Source organism: Phoenix dactylifera, chromosome 14 (assembly GCF_009389715.1).
Source record: "Phoenix dactylifera cultivar Barhee BC4 chromosome 14, palm_55x_up_171113_PBpolish2nd_filt_p, whole genome shotgun sequence".
Lineage (NCBI taxonomy): Eukaryota > Viridiplantae > Streptophyta > Magnoliopsida > Arecales > Arecaceae > Phoenix > Phoenix dactylifera.
This window is the reverse complement of record NC_052405.1, coordinates 6,050,157-6,070,966: the sequence shown is the minus strand read 5'-3', so window position 1 is coordinate 6,070,966 and position 20,810 is coordinate 6,050,157. Positions and strand designations below refer to the sequence as shown.

At 38.4% G+C, this 20,810-nt stretch overlaps 1 protein-coding gene across 1 annotated transcript; it reads right to left on the bottom strand.

The window, feature by feature from the left end:
- Nucleotides 1-412: 412 nt before the first annotated feature.
- On the bottom strand, nt 413-20,115 carry LOC103708053 (alpha-mannosidase At3g26720). Its single transcript, XM_008792813.4, has 29 exons — nt 19,767-20,115; nt 19,599-19,682; nt 19,405-19,493; nt 18,968-19,142; nt 17,831-17,950; nt 17,566-17,652; nt 17,417-17,488; nt 15,876-15,989; nt 15,175-15,275; nt 14,993-15,086; nt 14,698-14,865; nt 14,511-14,600; nt 13,659-13,724; nt 13,513-13,569; nt 12,160-12,379; nt 11,933-12,066; nt 11,518-11,586; nt 11,359-11,418; nt 4,404-4,475; nt 4,253-4,300; nt 3,954-4,073; nt 3,641-3,706; nt 3,304-3,416; nt 3,094-3,178; nt 2,523-2,633; nt 2,352-2,444; nt 1,121-1,168; nt 908-976; nt 413-841 (listed from the first exon to the last, which is right to left on the bottom strand). The coding sequence occupies exons 1-29, from the start codon at nt 19,989-19,991 to the stop codon at nt 617-619; spliced, it is 3,075 nt and encodes a 1,024-aa protein (XP_008791035.2). The 5' UTR covers nt 19,992-20,115; the 3' UTR covers nt 413-616.
- Between the last annotated feature and the right edge of the window lie 695 nt (nt 20,116-20,810).

Below are 20,810 nucleotides of genomic sequence, written 5' to 3'. Positions count from 1 at the left end.
ATTTTGCAAAATTTTTAGGATCTGGGAGAATGCTATAATGAAGACTGTTATGATTTATTGGAACAAAAAAAAAAAAAAGCCATCAGATGAGTTCTGTCCCTCAACTCTCAATATCAATATCTTAGAAACTACCTTTTCATCAAAAAAAAAAAATCTTATAAACTACCTTATAACGATTATCTGGTTTTACTAATAAACCGGAATGCCTTTGAGCCTTGGCTGTAAGACAAATACCATTACACAAACATTTTGGGCTATCTTGACATGTAACAAGAATTACATAAACCAATCTGTGATGGACTGATTATATATGAACTTCACCATGATTGGGGGCTTCTTGTGGCAATTTCAAACCCTCTAACAACCTGAACGCTTACTATATATATGATCGCTGCACTTTCAGGACATCATGAACAAGAAAACTAGTGCTTTTACAGATCAAATGATCAACAGATAGCCATAACTGATCAGCTTCAGATATGAAAGTCCTTGCTCCACCATATATGACAGTCAACGCGACATTATTCATAACAATTTCAATTGTTACAATGTGGGAATATTACTAGGATACACTAGAGAACATTGGTGATGAAGGTGGGAGGCATTCACCATTAATTCAAGGTTGCCCCATTCTGGGGAAGAAAATATACCCAAAATTGATAAGAAATGTGCGGATTTCCATTGGACCCAACTCCACCACCAGCTTGGTAGGATCAACAGGACCCCCCCTTACCACGGTTCCTGAACCTGTAGAACCCTCAGCTTTCCATTTTAATCTCTTCTTCTCCATTGTATCCCTCTCTTGATTAGCAGATAAGTTCATCTCTGTGATCTTGCTGACCTGAATTGTTACAATTACAAGTCAGAGTAATTCTATTGAAAATACCAGTTCAGCTGCATGTTTTACCTTCTTGTCAGGGAACATTTTCTTGAGCTCCACATAGGCCATGGTTGAAAGATCTTTATCCTCTCCCACCTTGAGAACACGGGGAAAAAAAAAGATTAGGAAAGATGGGAAAGATGAAAAAAACTGATTTCCGAGTTCTGTCAAAGCTCAGTTGGCAAGAGATGCCACATCATTTAACTGTTATCTGGATAAACATAGAAAGAAATATAAGACCTCATAAAGGTGAGCCAGACGAAGGAGAACACTTCCATCTTCAAGTGCCTGACAGTAAATTTGCAAAGATGGTAAGGAAAAGGTGTAATACACTTGGATAAATACCATACTTCATCTGTGATTAATCAAAACATGACAGGGCCCAGTAACATTTACACTCCTTATGTTGAAGACCTGGAGCTCATGACAAGACACCTGAATTATAACAAGCATGACTAGGGGATTGAGATGCATGTTTCTTGGCATGTGACAAGTGAATTACATATAAAACTAATTGTGGTACTATTATAACATAATGTGTTTCCAAATTCCAAGGGTACTCCAATCTGAATACAAACAGGCTTTCTTTGCCATCTCAGTTGCATCACACGTTTCTTGGTTCCATAGAGAAAAATAGGTTAGTGCCCTTTCAGATCCAGTCTGAGTCAACCGTTAGCAATTTAGATTTCTGAAAGAGCCAGTCATTGGCTCTCATAAATCATTTCAAGCTCATAGAAGCTAATATTAACAGTTAGCTTCCAACAATGTGGTTACAGATGTAGGAAACGTTAGGTTTCAAAACATGTTTCTTCAAGATTATAAGACTGGATGATTCAAGATTTAGGATTTGCAATGCTCCAATATTTGCAGTGTAGGATAATTTTTCTTTTTTCTTGATAACTAAACTAAACTCAAATGTTTGTATCCACTTTAGATCAATTTGCAGAGAAGTGGTCAGCAAGCTACATAACTGCAATCATTACCGGTCAATATTCCTCCGAAGTCTAATAGTAATTGAGGAGAACATGTCAAGAAAAATAAAGGTCAGAAATCTCTGGTGGTTGGATGGATGTGAAATGCAAAAATAAAATCTTCAGCAATCTACATGACTGGAGAACTCTCCCCTCTTAAGAAAGACATATTTGCAAGATATCCTAGGTTTGACAGGTGTATTATGCAGTTTGTTATGTCAGAGACTTAGATTTCACTGACATCACTAGTTTGTTGGAAGTCAAGGCAAACAAATACAAACCTTTAAAAAAAAAAACTCAAGTTATATAATTGCATCAACTACTTGTGTTGGCTTAATGGTTTTTAAAGAGCAACGGAAAAAGCAAATAAAGTCAAAATTACATGATCAAAAGAACTTATAGATCAATTGCTTATATATGTGTTTCCTCAATATGATCTGTTGGTCTATTGAGTTAACTATGGTGTTGGAAAGGTCTCTCTGTGGAAAAGAGACAAAAACCTGAAGGGTAATCAATGCGACATTATCTGGCAAGCTGTAGGAGTCCATTGCTGAGAATTTGGGGATGTGAGAACTTGTCCAGTTACCTCCATCCTGAAAATGCAAATGCAAATGCAAACCACATGTAAGAGTGAACACATTAGAAAGACTCATAACCAGGCACAAATTTACCTGTTCCGAGAATGCTAGAAGAAGAGGAGAATATATCTCCTGGCCAAAGGACCGACGCCACTTAGCTCCCTCTCCCAATGGATCAATTCTAAGATAAAATTTTCCTTGAACCTGTTCAAAAGAAAAAGCAAAAAAAAAAAAAATATATTGAACTGCACATGCACTACCTACAAAAAAATGACTTTGCAAAAATATCTCAGTTAAGATGATTTACGTGTTGTGTGTTTTCATCACAGAATGATGAAGTTTCTAACACTTACTGAACTGGTCAGAAAAATAATGTGTTATGACACAAATGTACTCTCAAACTAGCACTCATGTGTGTAATAATACTGTAATTTGCCTCCTTGAGCACCCATGCTCAAGGAAGCCTAATGTGCTTTCCATCCTCTGGACATTTTTTTCTTCTCAAAACTGGCTTTTGTTTTCAAGCAACATCATCCTAAGACTGCATGTAGATAACTATATTTGTGCCACGGTCATACACGTAAGCTTAAAAATAATTTCAGCACCACAAGGGTAAACCCCAGTGGGGAGGAGTTTTTCTGAGGACCCAAAAACATATACATACCGTTAGGCCTTCGCACTTATCATTGATACAAACTGTTTCATTAAGTGCCTCTCCAACTCCTCGACCATCATCATGGAGCAACCTCCTATACCATCAGAAGAAATGAAGCCAATGACATTCCAGATCAATGTCATATAAAAGAAATAAGAATTTTATATATAAGGTAAAACCTACATTTATGAAAGAATCAAAGTAATTGGATGAATGTACCTATGGAGCATCAACTCTATTTGTCCATCCAGTACGCTGGAGCCCCCCACTGAGCGGTCTACCAGAATTGAAAGTTCCGTGCCATTATCCTCCATGTAAATTCCGAGATTAATCTGAAATAACATAACAAGTCTTATTTGCATTTTTCTAGGCATTAGCTAAGTCAGACTCCCAAAAGTTAGGCAGTTCATCTAATGGGAACAATGAAAAGTGTCTGATTTCTTACATGTATTTCAGCTCAGGTTATATAAGCATGAGCTTGGCCATTTTGCCAATGTGAACCTCAGCTACTTTCAGAAATGCATCTATGGAATTTCACTTACAATTGCAAACTTACAGGATAGTAATTCCCGGCAACAGGTTGGTTAACTTGTAATTTCCAGTCTGATCTATAATCTCGAATCTGCAAATGTTGTAATATATTATGCAATTAAAAGGAGGCTTTTGTCATGCACATGCACAATATAACCCCTGTACCAGTGCATAATAATTCAACCAAATATAATCATTAAATGCAAATTATAATGTCATGAACCTTATGAGGCATATGAAAAATGAACAAATGACTTCAGTTTCTAGCTATTGACAACATATTGGGATATTGCCTTGGTTAATTATCAATTCAGAAAGTAGGATGCAATGAAGCATACCCTTTTAATAAAATCACGCCCATTGGAATCTGTATAGAATGTCTTGTTGGTCATCATGGTAGTTGTAACTTGAGTGGCTACTTCTTTCCCAATTCCATCATCGATGGGTATAGGTCCTACCTAGAGTTGAGTATATCATATCATTACTGTCTTCATCATGAACGTTCTAGGGAATAAGCATTTAGGTCAATAAACAACAGAAACACTAAAGAAACTGGAGCATGGAGACCTAATCATGCCCCAACTTCATGCAAGAAAAAAGATATTAGCATCATATATTAAATTGAGAATGTGCTAACTATAAACTCGACTTCTGTATGCTCCTTCCTCTTGTAAACTCTGGTAACCTGCACATCCAATAACAATCATATGAACATGACTGGATTACCAATCTATAATGTCTTGATAATATATAGGCAAAAAACTAATTCTTCTTAGAAATGAGATCACCTGGTATATCCATGGATTGATCTGTTGATGCACTTCATCTAATATAGGTCCTCGTAGAATCGTCAAAGGCGCCTATTACGGCAGATAACATTAGCATACGACAACTTAAACGAACAAGTTTTTTTCCATATCGCACCCAATATTTTATCTATCACTATTTATAAATCAACCCAGAATATATCAATTTAAATTGCAAAATGGCCTATCTTCATCGCAATGAACCATGGTCCCTGGCTCAGTTAACAAAGCGTAGTAAATGACCACTTGACACTTGGTTAGTCTAGACTGGGTCCGTAATGAAAGTGTTGGAACGGACTCACTAGAAGAGTCCGAGTCTTCTGCGCAAATGAAGGAGAGCCCAATACCAGGAATTTGTAGCTACCACAACAGCTATAAATTTGAATTTGAATTTCAAATTCATTCAAATTTGAATTTCAAATTCATTCAAATTTGAATTTCAAATTCATTCAAATTTGAATTTCTAATTCATTCAAATTTGAATTTCTAATTCATTCAAATTTGGACTCATTAGAAGAGGAATTCTTAGCCATCACAACAGCTGTCAAATTTAGACTCACCAGAAGAGAAATTCTTATCTATCATAACAGCTATAAATTTAAATTTCAAATTCATTCAAATTTGAATTTCAAATATACTATACTTATATAAATCTGTAAACATGATGAATGTAAAATTAAGTGAAAATGAAAATTTCTTTTGCTCAACTCTCATCTTGAATTTCTTTATGGTATCAGAGCCCTAAGACAAACGTCACTCAATATGTTTTCTCCTTAATCTTCTACCTCCAATAACACAACAACCTCTCTTCCCATTTTCAATCCCAATTCCACTCCCAATATCTCCAAACTCACCTGCAACAACTACCCCATATGGAGAGCACAGATGTTGCCATACCTCAAGGATAATAAGTGTTCGGGTACATTGATGGCACTGCAAAAAAAACCTCCTACCAAGCTCACTGCACATGACGGCTCTACCTCTCCAAATCCCGATTATGCTGTATGGGATAGACAAGACAACCTCATTCTTAGTGTAATCAACTCCTCACTCACTGATGAAGTGCTCGCTCAAGTTGTCCACTGTACAACTTCCAGAGATGTCTAGTATGCCCTTGAAACTGCCTTTTTTGCTTAATCTAGAGCCAAAGCCATCCAAGTGTGGTCTCAACTCGCAACAGCTTGAAAAGGTAACATGTCGGCCACTGATTATTTCATGCATATCAAGAGACTCATCGATGAACTTGCCATAGCTGGTCAACCGATGATCTGTGATGACATCATAACCTACATACTTGCGGGTCTTGGCCCCGAGTACGACTCCATAGTTGCAATGATTAACTCCTGCCAGGACTCAATACAACTGAAAGAGGTATACTCCCTACTCTTCACTAGTGAGCCTCGCATCATCCACAACAACCAGCCCCTACCCTTACCAGGAGGTTATGCCAACATTGCAACAAGGCAACAAAACAACACCTCGAGCCAAGGCCGCGGCAATTCCAATAATTATCGAGGACGGCGGCATGAGCAATATAATGCTGGTAGAGGTAATAGTCAAGAAAACAATCCCATCTCAAACCGCAATTCCTATGGTAACAATAACTCCTCACTTTGGTGTCAATTATGTGAAAGCCCGGACACAGTCCACAAGTGCTTCTATCGTTTTGATATCACCTATCTCCACCCACCTCAACAAAAGAATCCACAAGCCATGGTCGCTTCCAATCAGCAAAACTCTGAGAATGATTAGCATCCCGACACTAGAGCCACTCATCATCTGACTTCCAATCTTAATAACCTCAATATTCGCAGCGATGAGTATAATAGATCTGATCAAATTCAAGTTGGCGATGGCACAGGTTTGAACATTTCTCAATTTGGTACCGCTGAACTATCTACTCCCTCTCATTCCTTCATATTAGATCAAGTTCTTGTTATCCCTCAAATTAAAAAGAACCTTCTTTCTGTTCATAAGTTTGCTCATGACAATCACGTTTACTTTGAATTTCATGACAACTTTTTCCTGATAAAGGATTACTCGAGGAGCATCCAGCATAAAGGCCATCTACAAGATGGTTCATATTGTTTTTCGAAGCCATTTCAACAACAATCTCCTTCAGCCTTTGTTGGTGTTTGAGTCTCCATAACTGATTGGCATCGTAAGTTGGGACATGTGTCCTTTCCCACTGTTAATCATGTTATCTCAGCAACTAAACTCCCAGTTGGTATGAATAAGAGGCAACATGTTTGCCCCGAGTGTCAGATGCCTAAAAGCCATAGTTTACCTTTTCATGCTTCTACTTTCCAAACTTTTTTTTGATACAAACTTTTCAAGCTTCAAAACCTTTAGAATTACTATATTCTGATGTCTGGGGACCAAGTTCGGTCATTTCAAGTTATGGATCACGTTACTATGTTTGTTTCCCTGATGCTTTCACCAAATTCATTTGGCTCTTTCCAATTAAACAAAAATGAGATGCTGAATCAATTTTTCTTCAGCTCCAAAAATATGTAGAACTCCACTTTAACGCTAAGATAAAGGCTATACAAACTGATTGGGGAGGCGAATATCGTTGCCTTAATCAATTTTTTAAAACATATGGGATTCATCATCGATTAGCATGTCCTTACACACATGAACAAATGGGCTCCATTGAAAGGCATTATAGGCAAATCGTTGAAATGGGTTTAGCTTTGTTAGCTCACTCCAATCTCCCACAATTATACTGGGAAGATGCATTTTTAACAGCTACCTATATTATCAATCGATTGCCCGTAAAAATTCTCCAACAAAAATTGCCTATCGAAATGGCTTATAACAAGAAACTTGACTATCAATTCATGTGTATCTTTGGATGTGCCTGTTGGCCAAATTTGAGAGCATACAACAAACATAAAATTGATTTTCGCTCAAAAACATGGGTCTTTATTGGCTATAGTCTCTGCCACCAAGGCTACAAATGCCTCGATCTGTCTACTGGAAAAATCTGTGTCCAGACACGTAGTCTTCAATGAAAACGTATTTCCTTCTGCCTCCCACACTCTAGATAAGAGTCCATCAAATCCTGATGTCATACCTTTGCCCTCCATGATCAATATATCTCCTAGTTTCTCGAGTTTATCAACTAACCATGCAGGTACCACAGTCTTCTCCTGTGACCATGCCACTTGAATATAATCAAATCTCTGACACTCAACATGGGAATATAGAAATAGAAGTTGATCGAACTCCAGCAAGGGATATCGACCCCAGCTCAAATGCTGCTGTTGCATAGACCGACCAACACACTATTCCGCTGCCACAACAATCAATTCATCACATGACCACACGATCTCAGACAAACTCTCTTAAACCGAAACAACCATTTGTTGGCAAGATAAAATATCCATTGCCAAAAGCTCTTCTTGCAGAATCATTGCCTAAAATTACAGAACCCATATCATACACAGAAGCTTCCAAATATGCGCATTGGAGGGAGGCTATGAATCAAAAATTTGATGCCTTGATGCGCAATGGTACTTGGACCTTGCTACCACCTCCAACATATGCCAACTTGGTTGGCTACAAGTGGGTATAAAGAATTAAGAAAAAAGCTGATGGCACAATAGAGCGGTTCAAAATCCGCCTTGTAGCAAAAGGGTACCACTAGCAACAAGGAGTCAATTTCACTAACACCTTCAGCCCGGTTGTCAAACCGGCAACTATCATGCTTATTTTGTCCATTGAAATGCCCAGAAACTAGTGCCTTCATCAAAGCGATATCCAAAATGCTTTTCTACACGGTGTGTTGCAAGAAGACGTGTATATGAGCCAACCATCTAGCTTCACACATCCAGACTTTTCTCACCATGTTTGTAAGCTTCATAAAAGCTTTATGGACTACGTCAAGCTCCCCGGGCCTGGTTCTCATGCTTAATAGATAAGCTGCAAAGTTATGGCTTCATTGGCTCCAAAGTGGACAGTTCTTTGTACACCTTGCATCGAGGTCAGCTTCATATCTACTTTCTCATTTATATTGATGATATAATTATCACTGGATCCGATACTCATGAAGTCACCAAAATCATCAACCTACTCGACCAAGAATTTTCTGTCAAAGACCTCGGCAACTTAAGTTTTTTCCTTGGAGTGGAAGCCTTATGGACGCCCTCTGGTCTCTTTCTCACTCAACAAAAGTATATAGTTGATCTTTTACAAAATGTTTCTCTAAACGAAGTTAAACCTTGCAGCACCCCGATGTCTACTTCCTGCCAGTTATCAAAATTTGAAGGTCAAAAATTTGATGATCCCCATCTCCATTGAAGTATTGTTGGCGCCTTACACTATTTGGGCGTTACCAGACCAGATGCCGCATTCGCAGTCCACAGAGTCAGCAAATATATGCATCAACCTCGGATACCTCACTGGCAAGCTGTTAAAAGAATACTAAGGTATCTCAAAAACACAATTTCCTATGGTCTCCACTTATCCTTTCATTCGCATCACACTCTGCATGGTTACACCGACACTGATTGGGCCGGGGACTATGATGACAGAAGAAGTGTTGATGCTTATTGTGTTTTCCATGGTGCAAACCTAGTTAGTTGGAGCTGTAAACAACAGCAAACAGTTGCGAGAAGTAGCACTGAATCAGAATACAAATCCCTGTCCAACACCGCTACTGAGCTTCAATGGTTGCAATCTATACTTAATAATCTTCATTTGCCCTTACAGGAAACTCCTACATTGTGGTATGACAACATAGGTACTACCTACCTCTCCTCCAATCCAGTCTTCTACGTTAGAACGAAGTATATTGAAATCAGTTTCCATACTGTGCGAGAACAGGTGATGAAGAAACAACTGAAAGTGTCATTTTTATCGTCAAAAGATCTGATAACCAATTTACTCACAAAACCTCTATCGATTGTGAGGTTTACGCTTCTTCGAGACAATCTTCATGTGCAATAACTGCCCATTCGATTGCGAGGACGTGTTAGAACGGACTCACCAGAAGAGTCCGAGTCTTCTGCGCAAGTGAAGAAGAAGCCCAATCCCAGAAATTCGTAGCTGCCACAATAGCTGTAAATTTGAATTTCAAATTCATTCAAATTTGGACTCACCAGAAGAGGAATTCCTAGCTGTCACAACAGTTGTCAAATTTGGACTCACTAAAAGGGGAATTCTTAGCTGTCATAACAGCTATAAATTTGAATTTCAAATTCATTCAAATTTGAATTTCAAATAGGCTATACTTATATAAATCTATAGACATGATGAATGTAAAATTAAGAGAAAACAAAAATTTCTTTCCCTCAACTCTCATCTTGAATTTCTTTAGAAAGGGAAGCAAAAAACCATGATAAGAGAAGGAAACATAGTGGTAGATTGATCTCGGGAATCTTGTAGGCCATGTTACAAAGGCCATCTAGAAGAAGTGCTTGGCTTTCGTCCACGGACCCAAACCAAGAGCCATATGAATGACTCTCAATCTCACTTACACTCCTCCCTCTTGTTGTTGAAGTCGTACCTGCCCCCACAAAACTCATCCCTCCTCTGTCACCATCAAGGACACCATCCTCACCCATTGGTTCCCCTTCACCTCTTCTCATGGCGCCAAAGCCCACCTTATGTCATCCAGTGTAGCCCCCCCACCCCACCCCATCGCCCAGCAAGCTCATCTACTATTGCACCACCCCTTCCACTTCGAGCTCGATCATATCATTAGTGAGATCATCCACCTTATGAGTCGACACATCAACCTCTCTCTTACCAGTCTCTGAGCTCGCCATAGCTATATTAACGGTAACACATTCAGATCCAAGAGTTTCCTCCTACTTGTCATCCTCCCCTTCTTCGAATAGAGGATGGTTCACCTGAGATGATGGGGTTGCCAATGGTATTTGAACTCCCCGCTTTTGCTCTCCTTCCCCTCCTTTTGGGTATTAGATCCCCACGTCCGTTACTTGTATTAGCAGACTTAGGATTCACCATGGGAGGCCCCTTCTCCCTTCGCTGGATCTCATCGAGCAAGAAAATGATGAGCACGTCCTCATTCCTACTCTTAAATAAAAACATGACCTTCCATTCTTGACCATTTGAATGATCCTGCAGTACATGTAGAATGAGTTCTTGGGGTTCTTCACGATCATGATCATCCCCAGCAACAACAACAGCAACCCCGCTGACTTCATCTTCGAGCTCGATAACACAATCCTTGATTCCTCTTGCGCAGCGCTCGATCGGTTTTCTTCAGCGAATCTTTTGAGTCCCTTCTAGCTATGAGAGGCAGTCGATGAAGTCGAGTAGCTCCTTCTCAAAGGCTTCTTGAAGGACGAGGGGAGACAGAGAAGGGAACCCGTCAAATTAGGGTTAAGGGTTTGGAGATGGGTCTCTTCAGCAGGGCACTGGAGCTTGCCATTGTAGAGGTCGCAGCTGCCCATAAGCTCAAAGAATTGGAGCTTGGCGGAGGGTGTTTTCATGGGGGTGGTCCTGTTGGGGAATGGGGAATGGAAGGTTACATGTGGGGTTTTGTGGGAGAAGGAGTGGCAAAGAAGAGGGTTTTAAATGGTTTTGTATTGGAACAGAAGACACCATTGTTTTGAAGAAGAAGAAGAAGAAGGAAGGAGTGGAAGGAGAAAATGGAAGGAGAAGAAGAGGGGACAGGGGTAAGTTCATCTCCTAACTTACAATTATCTCACCTAAACACCTAAACAAGCACTCGTCCATAATCTAGAGTAAACCTAACCCAAGGTACTTGCGGCAAAATAGCTGAAAATTATTTGAGTCGATTTGTAAATAATGATCATGAGAAGTTTTATATGTAATATCAACAAAATATTGGGTGTGATATGTAAAAAAACCAAATGAAAAATTCCATGACTTTTTTTTAAGAAATCATCATGAATAGGTCCTTTCTTCCAATAAATCAATTGTTTTAGAAAGCATTAGATACCTGTCCTTCAGGTTTTATGGGAAATGAACCATTTGGGCGAAATATATATGCTCCAGATGCCTTCAACAAGCAAAACAATCTTTTAGTGCTAGCTTATATATATTGGAGAAACATAGTGCAAGCTTTAGTAAATTTATCACTTAAAACAAGGGAATATACCTGAAGGTCGGTGCCATTTTTATCATAGCCAGCATAAAAACTATATGATTGCTCAACATTTGCTTTCACCTTGGAGAAAGACAAAATTATTTTAGACATAAATGAGGTTTTGAACCACCCTGATCCCCCCTCCCCAAAAAAGATAAAATAAAATAATGGTAATAATAATAACAGTTCCCTAAAATAATTTCTCAGCGGATAGAAGACCACAAACTGGCAGAGATAACTTGTAGTTTCACCATTTAGATTTTGAAATTACCAAATCTTATAAAGCAGTTTTCGACTATGGGATACACAGAGAGAATAGAAACCTAAAGATGGTATCATGGTAGGAAGGAAGCAGTTTTAAATAAATAAAAGAAAAAATATTACAAGTCCTAACATGACACCTAAAAGTGCCTATTTAAATGCATACCAAGTTTCTGGTATTAAAATAGTGAGATAGTTTTCGCTCATCTGCATTATACAGAAGCTTTAAATGTCCTTGCCCAATTTCTATACTGCTACTCTTACTTCCTTGTGATGAGTACAGTGACGACATGGCGGCCCCTGCAGTGGCACTTATTCATCAGCAAAGAAACCATTTCTTTTACTCCAAAAATTATCATACAAACAACAATCTAGCAAATAGACAAGTTTCACCTGGCTGCTTTGAATTTGAAACAAAGTAAGTGTTGAAACCAAGAGGTGGTACAGATACTGGAAATGCAAGCCAAAATTTAGGTTTAACACTTGGGGATATGCCTAAGTATGCCTTGACATAGTGGTTTCTTATATAGACTGAAGCATCGGCCAAAGGTAAAAGCTGCGACTCAATTTCTCTTCCTTCAGAATCATGAACAACAACAGATTCGCTGATAACCTGTAGCATGTTTGATAAAAAATCAGTTGAGAATGAACTTTTCTAAAAAAAATGAAAGAAAAGAAAGCAATTGCATAATCCCAATATAAACACAATTTTATTTCACTAATGAAAAAGGCAAGTGGTTAATATATATTCGGGGAAATGAAAGAGCAAAATATTAGTGCCATGAAGAGGATATGGTGCTTTTCATTAAATTTACTCTTCTTATCACTTCTTCTCTCTTTATCTATAACCGGACTCTATCAAGGGATCCAAGTAATGGAATCTTGGAGTATTGCTCCTTGATTGATGAGCTTAAACTGCTTAGTCAACCAGGTTCCCCTTATGATCAATTGGATGCCTTAAATTGTTAAGAAAAACTCCTCTCCAGCCCAAAGTTGCCTTCACAACAAGGAATACTGAATCGGCCCATACCTGCCGGTTCAGCCCGTACCGAACCGGTACCGGCTCTGACCGATCCAGTTTGGTCTTAAAAACCGATACCAGCTTGTATCAGTCGGTACCGGCCCGTACCGGTCCGAACCGGTACCGGCGCCCACAGGTACGTCGTTACGGTCGGTACGGCGGACCTTGCTTCACCATGAATTTGGGACTGATTCATGTAGATCTTTTTGAATAGGAGCCAGTTGTGTAAAATTTTTGCAAAATTCGATTGAGAATGCAATGATCAACAAAAAGACCATAAAGCTGGGATGAATTGCAAGGTTAAAAGGCATTAAGAGGGGAAAATAATGCATTGTACACCATATTAAGAACTTCTTATATGCCAGATTGCCAGATCTGACCATAGGGGAGTGTGTTATTTACCAGATAGAAAACATTTTAGATGTAAGATTGGAATATTTTAGATGTAAGATTGGAATAAATTTGATATCCTATAAAGCTACGGGAGGAGGTGATATTATAAGGCAATCGTTTCTTTCTTACCATATGCAGATCAAGCAGATGCATTATTCGAATTTGACCAGGCAAGATCATATCATTGAACACTGACGGAAGAGATAATGCAATCAATATAGGACTTTAGCTCTTTATAAGCATACAGTACATTCACATAAGAAGACAAATCAAAATAACATAAAAATGATATTAATAAGAATCAGGATGAGTCACACAATCAATGTACATACAGGTATGTGGATGACATCCTCCCGTTTCCACCCAAGAGAATTGTAGAGAAGAACAACCTGAAATTTTTAAACAGAATACGTGCATGAACCCCAAACAGGTAAGTCATTAGAAGAAACGAACTATGAAATGTCGAACTAAGTCTTACCAAGTTTCTTCCAGTAGATAAGTCTAGTTCAGATGGAGGACAGTAACTTATGTTGAGAAGAGGACACTGCAAATTGGGGAAAAAAACTCATATTAAGATTCAAGAAATTGAGAGACAAAATTCTTACTCAAGTTTTATCCATAAAATAGAGAGTACAGATCAGAAATATATAATTACAAAGTCCCACAAGTTATGCAAGAAATGGGAAAACAGAAACCTAAATCTTGCGTAAAAGAAACGAGGAAAATCTTTTAGAAAAATACAACTATACTGTATTTCAAAAATATGTTTCATCTCCAGCAAATTAGCATGTGCATTTATTTACTTAGTAAATATAATCTGAGTTTATAATTTCAAAAAAGGCATTATTTAGGTATTGTTTAGAAAAGACACCATCTAATATTACCGTAGTAATTGCAGCAGTTACACACTAATATGCTTATATGATCTATTTTCTCAAAAGTTAAAGTCAGTAGAATACATCTAGCAAAGTCAAAAAATGCAGCAGTTTGCATGGCTGCAGTTAGCATAACAGGTAATTTCGTAAGGTGTGGTTCCACATTCACAGAAACACACTGTATCACTGCACATGCAAACTCTGACCTTAACAATAATCCAAGTAGCACATATCTTTAATAGTTCAATAAATAGATCCTTGAGAGGTGGAAAAACATGGTATTGGTCCAAGAAAACCATCTCCAGACATCCATTGATACTTTAACTGCCATTCACTTTAGCAGCATTTTGCTATAAGTGATCATGTCACAAAGTCAGCAGTATGATGTAGACAGATAATTGCATGAAATATTAGAAGCTCTAACATATGAACAGAAATAACTATTTATTTGTTACCTGTTCAAACTTCATCGCTGGTTTGTAACACCCTGATTTTGAGTCTGAACTTGTCAAGCAAGCAAGTGAAGATTCAACTAACTTCTCAGCCTGCAAATAATATCAAAGTATCGAAGTGGTTTTTTATCTTAGAAGGGAGACGTGGAAGAAACATAAGACTATAATATGCTTAAATTTAATTTATCACCTCTGCATAGCCAATTGATAATCGTTTGGCATAATCATTTGCTACATGCTGCTTTTCTGTTCCACTAACTGCATCATGATGTTGAGATATAGCTAAAGCATCAGCCAGACTGTCACTTGTGGGGCCTGAGTTCTTTCTTCCTATGAGAAATTCCAATTGCCGAGCTGCCTGAACTTATACAACATTTCATAAAGACAAATGATAAACAATAAACACATACATTTAGAAATATAAAAACTGCAAACAACCTTAAAATTTTAATATTTAATAGGTACAGAAGTGAATGATAACCTACCAGATAGTAAGCACTCATTGTTCTTACGTAGCCTTTTAGGGCAGGCCTGCTTGTGAAGTACCCTGTCCAATATGCATTTGGATTATCTGCATATCTGAAAATATAAACATTAATTCTCTGTACAGATGCAACAGAATTCTAGATAATTGATAGTGGTTACACATATTAAATATTTAACTTACGGGAAGAAGTCATCAGTCTTCAGAGGCCACGACTCATTTGCTGCATACTTTGCATCAGTGTAAATGGATGGTGTTGAATACAAGGCATTGACCCGCCCATCCTTAAGTGCAGGGAAACAGTACTTCAGAAGGAGATAACAAATCCCAGATTTTACAGAGAAAATGGATATAACTGTGAAAACTCACAAATTCAAGCTCGTTAGCCTGATAATCAAATTAAAGTAACATTCCTGGCAATGACTGTATGTCCCTCCTTTCAACTGACCACACATTAGAGAGTGCTCATTTTCGAAGCCATTGGAAAGTTGGAAGATAAGACCGAAAGGACAGAGACAAGCAGTCAAAGGTACTGTGGAAGTCACCTACTAACTACTAAGGGAATGAAGTTGACTTTTGCTATTAGAGACAGGTGCAGATGTGCTCAAAGGAACATTCCAAATAAGCAGTCCATAGATACAGGTTTTTGACTAGTTCACTTAAAATCAGTTCAAACATACAAGCCATCCTTCCTATTACAGGAAATTCTGAGACAATTATAGGGCTTCGGACCACAGTATTTCACAAACAATAAGGAAAAATTTGCTAGTGAAGGGTAAAAAAGAGAGACATGTTTTCAAACATGATACTCTTTTGTTCAAAGCCTCAAACATACAATAATGAATTGGTGGTATTTGGAAAATGTGCCAGCAGAAAAAAATTACCTTATTGACATAATGAATGAATTTATCTAACTGCCTGAACCATGAAGTCGCATATTGGTACTTAAAATCTGTCCCCATGGTAAACATGATATGATTTGTTCTCGTCACATTTGCCTGCAAAGAAATGCAACTTCTTACAAAATTTCTCATATACCAGAAGCATGTTATAATAAAACAATTTCAGCGAGCCTAGACCAACTATAGAAAGTAGAAACTATACATGTTGCACTCAAAAGCAATATTTACCTAGTTTACCTCAAAACATGACATGCAGAAAAAGCGACAAGGAGTCTTGGAGTAGCCAAAACTTCAGCCTCTGAAGTCCCAGAACACCAGCACTTTCATATAATGCAAATGCACATGGATGCATGCATACATGTATATGTGTATATGCATGCATAGAGTATCAACCTAAATTGTATCACTGCAACTAACAAAACTAGGATGTTCCCGTTGGCACCCCTCTCATCCAGGCTAGCACTAGGGAGAGGTCCTGATGTGAAATCACAAGGTGGCACTCCCACCATAGTTCTCCAAAAAAAATAGAAGTAAGAAAAAAAGGAAAGAAAGAAAGAAAGTAAGATGCAGCTGCAAAATACATTGCACATCAGCAATAAGGATCATGACCTAAACATCTAAATTACCTACAAAATCGAAAATCTAATGTTTTAGGTATTTCTTGCCTATATATCTGGTTGGCAGAGAAATGGACAATCCTAGTGATTAAGATGCACAAATTAAATAGTTGATTCAGTTCATGGATTGAAAGTATTTGAATCCAAAGTAATTTACAATGTGAAATTATCAACAACTATATGGATTCTAAGTTTACATATCTCGCCATACATTTATGAACACTCAGTCTAGAGAAAAGAAATATCTAAAACATTGGAATTTTGGTTATGTGATCATTTTAGATGTTGTAGGTCTTGATTAAATGTGGATTCACAATTTTGTAACCCAACATGTATCTTCCACCGCCACAATTTTGAACTCAAATTCCAACTGTAAGAATGCAGCGTAACGTCATGTTAGGTTATAATAACTGAAATGGTGTAGAATTCCGACAATGTTTCTTGCAGTTGAGTGTCCATGAGAATCAACAAGAATTGTGCAAGTGGGCATAACACTCCATGGTCATAAAGCCGAGGAATGTGGTGTTGTTTCCAGCTTCAAAAGGCATTGACACTGTGAAAGTTGTAAAGTGTCCACATAACTTCGGTTCTCACTGTACACAAGATTCCATGCAACTGGTCGTACCCACACCAAATGGCATCATCCTGGAACTTTCACTTATTTCATACAATTTTGCAGAAATATACCAGAATTTATGCTTAAGCTTCGCATGAACTTCTAAAGAAACCATGTTCTTTTACACGTCTCAAGATAGACTAATAAGATTCCACAGAGAATACCCAAATAGTTTGTCTTGTACAAGCATTTTAAATTTTTAATGAACTTTGGAACTCAAGGAACTCAGGAATCCAAGTGCGAAAAGAAAATGGGGATATGGACTGAAATCAAGCTAAAAATCAGCCTACCTGTGCTATAGCTGCAGCTACAAAATCATTCACTCGTTCTTCAACATTATAATCAAACAAAAGTACATCATCCTACACCAAAAAGGAACACAAAGGTCAATTCCTGAGCATATATCCAAAACATTTAAGGAACTTGTCAGTAGAATCACCTGAATAACAGGAGACTCGGCATTAACTTCAAAATAAAAATCACCAGGGGGAGGTTCATAGTTCTTGGGAAATATGCCAGTGAAAATCTAAAATGAAAGAATAAACATTACAAAATACTTTAGACAGTGTAATGCAAAAAAAGTTACAGTGATTCAACAAATCAAGTGACATACTAATAGAATAGTGCCAACAATAATCAGGTTCCGAACTGATGTATCTTCTATAAGACAAGTGCCAAGAGATTGTGTATAACAGGATGCTCACATCTGCAGATGAGCCAAGGGTCTTGGAACCCCGCCAGACAACCTCCAGACTTTTCAGGTCTTTCCTCTTTTCCCGGTCTTGGTAATCGATACGTGAGAAATAAAGAGCATCAAATCCAACCTGCAGATTGTAAGAAGATTTCAGCAACCCACCCATGTGTAGTGGGAAGAAAGGAGGATAAAGGAGGTCCTCCACCTATGTTTTGTACATAGCCGGTCCTAAGCCCAGATAAAGGAAAAGGGTTGTGGTAGGTTAAAACTAGAGTCCCATCCTATGAACATGAATCCATAAAAGTTGGAAGAAAAGATGCATATTCTGAAATATAGAAAACAAATAAGCAAATACATTTTCAGACTGAAAGGATGCAATAATTGCATCACTGAATGTGAAAGAGTGCTGGTTCTCAGTTGTTCAACTAAAGAGATGCAATGGAAGGATGTTACCATTGATTAGATGGATGGAGAGGTGAATGTAGTAATTTGATAGAAGTGATAGAAATAAATGAAATGGAAGATAACACTAAGTGGATCAAAGCAATCAGGGGGAGATGAACAAAGATCAATTCAACTAATAAGCAGAGAAAATGAGCAAAGAAACATGAATACCTGCTCATGTGCCTTTCTGACACAGTGTAAGAATGTTTTTGTTCAACTTACAGATCAAACATTTAAAGCCAAGGGCATTGATTTATCAGCTAATTTTCTTCAATAATGATCAGTCCAGTGGGCATTATTAATTACCAAAAGCAGCATTTTTTCCTCCATTAGAGTGGAAAGTGACAGTTGTATAGATCAGCATCGCATGCTATGGATCACAAACTAAGATCAAGATACAAAGAAGATCAGGTATTAAGAAAAGGAAGACTAGTCAAAAGATTAATTAATAGGCAATATTAAAATCTATTGCAGATAAGGCAAGTGTTGGGCAGTGATAATTCTCTTGACGGATGCTGTGCACGAATATCAAGTCAACCTGGTCTTTAGCATTGAATGTTGAGCTTTATAACATAAACCAGAAACCAATTCATTAGAAATTACATCCTAACACCCATCACTAACCCACAGCCTGATGTGGAGTGTATTTAAGAAATAAAAAGTAAGAGCTTGAGAAGGAGAGAGGAGGAATCAAAGGCAACACCTCTGCACTAAGTAAGTAAGCTTGCACTGATGAATGTCCAAATGGATCTATCTGCCAACCGATCCTTGGAGTCTGACCAAACTCTTGCTTGATGAATCGGTGCCCAAGTGTTGTCTGGTCGATCATATCAATGTAATGCACCGCTGCCTCATCGTGCATGCACATGCCCCCATTTCTTCAATCCCGAAAATTACACCAAAGGTTATTTTTTTAAAAAAGAAAATCTTTATTTGCAAAAAAAAAAAGGGGATACGCAAATAACCAAAAATCTCCATGCTCATATAATGCAGTTCGCTTGAAAAATTCAGAAAAGAAAATGATTACAAAAAAAATAAGGTCAACAAGAACACTGATATTATGGAGCATTTGATTGTGAGAATAATTAACCGCAATTAATGTTCGATGATATAATTACTATAAAGTAAGTGAGAATTTACATGAATTCTAATTGACCAGAGCTGACTAGCTCCTTCACTATCTTCTTGATAGCATTGTTCTGCTGCCTCCACCATCGCTGGAAGAATGCCTGCAATCACTTGAAATCAAAACCCTAATCCCAACCAACAACTCCAACTCAAAATCGAACACTCCCCCACCAAACCCAAATCAAAGAACAGAACTCCAGACAGACCGTCTCCACATAGATGAACCTCCGATTCTCATCCGCCAGCAGCGCCGTCACCATCGAATCCAAAACATTCTGCACACAAGCCCCCTAGTACCCAAAAATAACAACAACAAAAAAAAATCAGTAAAAAAATTTCGGAAAAAATGGTGAACGGAGTTGGGTGCAGGTAACCTGGATGGAGTTGTTGGAGCCGACGTAGTACTGATCGACGGTCTTGAGCCAGCCGACGTCGTCGTGGGTGTGGGCGACGAGGTGGACGTTGAGCTTATCGGGGACGATCCTTTGTGTGGTGTTGTATGCGATGTACTCGGACTCCACCGGCGCCCAGATTCCGACGAAGAGAAAGAGGAACAAGAGGAGGAGAGGAGGACGTCGGCGAATGGGGTCGATCGCCATGGATTCCGCTCAAGATGGAGGCGGACGGCCGCGGCGGCAGCGGAAGGAGGAGAAGGGGCAGAGAGAGAGAGAGAGTGAGAGCGATGCTTTCGATGGTGAGAGTCTTATAACTTGGCCTCTACTTCTCGGCAGGGGACGGAGAGTGGCGACTTCGAGCTGAGTTCTGGTATTCCTAGGGAGTAAGATAGCAGTGCACGTGGACCCCGCCTGATTTGTCTGTACGTTCTAGTTTAAAGTTGCCACGTATAACGTAGTACGGAAGTTAGGTTGTTCTGGAGTCATGCTCGATGCATGACAATTGTTTGGATAAGACGAGGCACATGGTGTTCTTAAATTTATTTGAAAATTATAGAGGCATCTTTTCCTCTTTTTTTTCCCTTTTTTTTTTTTTTTTTTTGATAAAAGCGGCTCCTCATCTCATGTAGATCGAACGTGAGTACAGCCATCCAGATCATAGAAAAGTAAAAAAAGTATAAATGTGGAGGAACGTCTGATATAAACGACCAAAAAAAACCGCGGGAATGCCGAGCGACAAAAAAGGTGCCCCAGTCTGCTGCCCAGTTCGCCTTCCTGAACACATGTACCCCCTGCAAGTCACCCATCATCTGGGTCGTCCTACGGGCATCTCTTTTTAACTCCGGGCATGTTTCACTTTCACCCTAAATTTTTAAATTTTTCTGTAAACAACCAAAACTTAATTTTCGCTGCAATATAATCCATTCATTCATTTTTATTATAAATTATTATCACATGATTGACACATAATAACAAAATATTCATAAAATTTAGGTAATAACCTTTTCACTAATTTAGGAGGAG

Bases quoted from the DNA above. Each gene is read 5' to 3' on its own strand.
- LOC103708053 (XM_008792813.4), bottom strand. From the start codon at position 19,991: ATGGCGATCGACCCCATTCGCCGACGTCCTCCTCTCCTCCTCTTGTTC. The intron at 12,067-12,159 runs GTGAAACTTGTC...GTGCCACTGCAG, and splicing joins TTCAAATTCAAAGCAGCCAG to GGGCCGCCATGTCGTCACTG. The intron at 2,634-3,093 runs GTATGTATATGT...TCTTTTGAACAG, and splicing joins ATAAGTGCGAAGGCCTAACG to GTTCAAGGAAAATTTTATCT.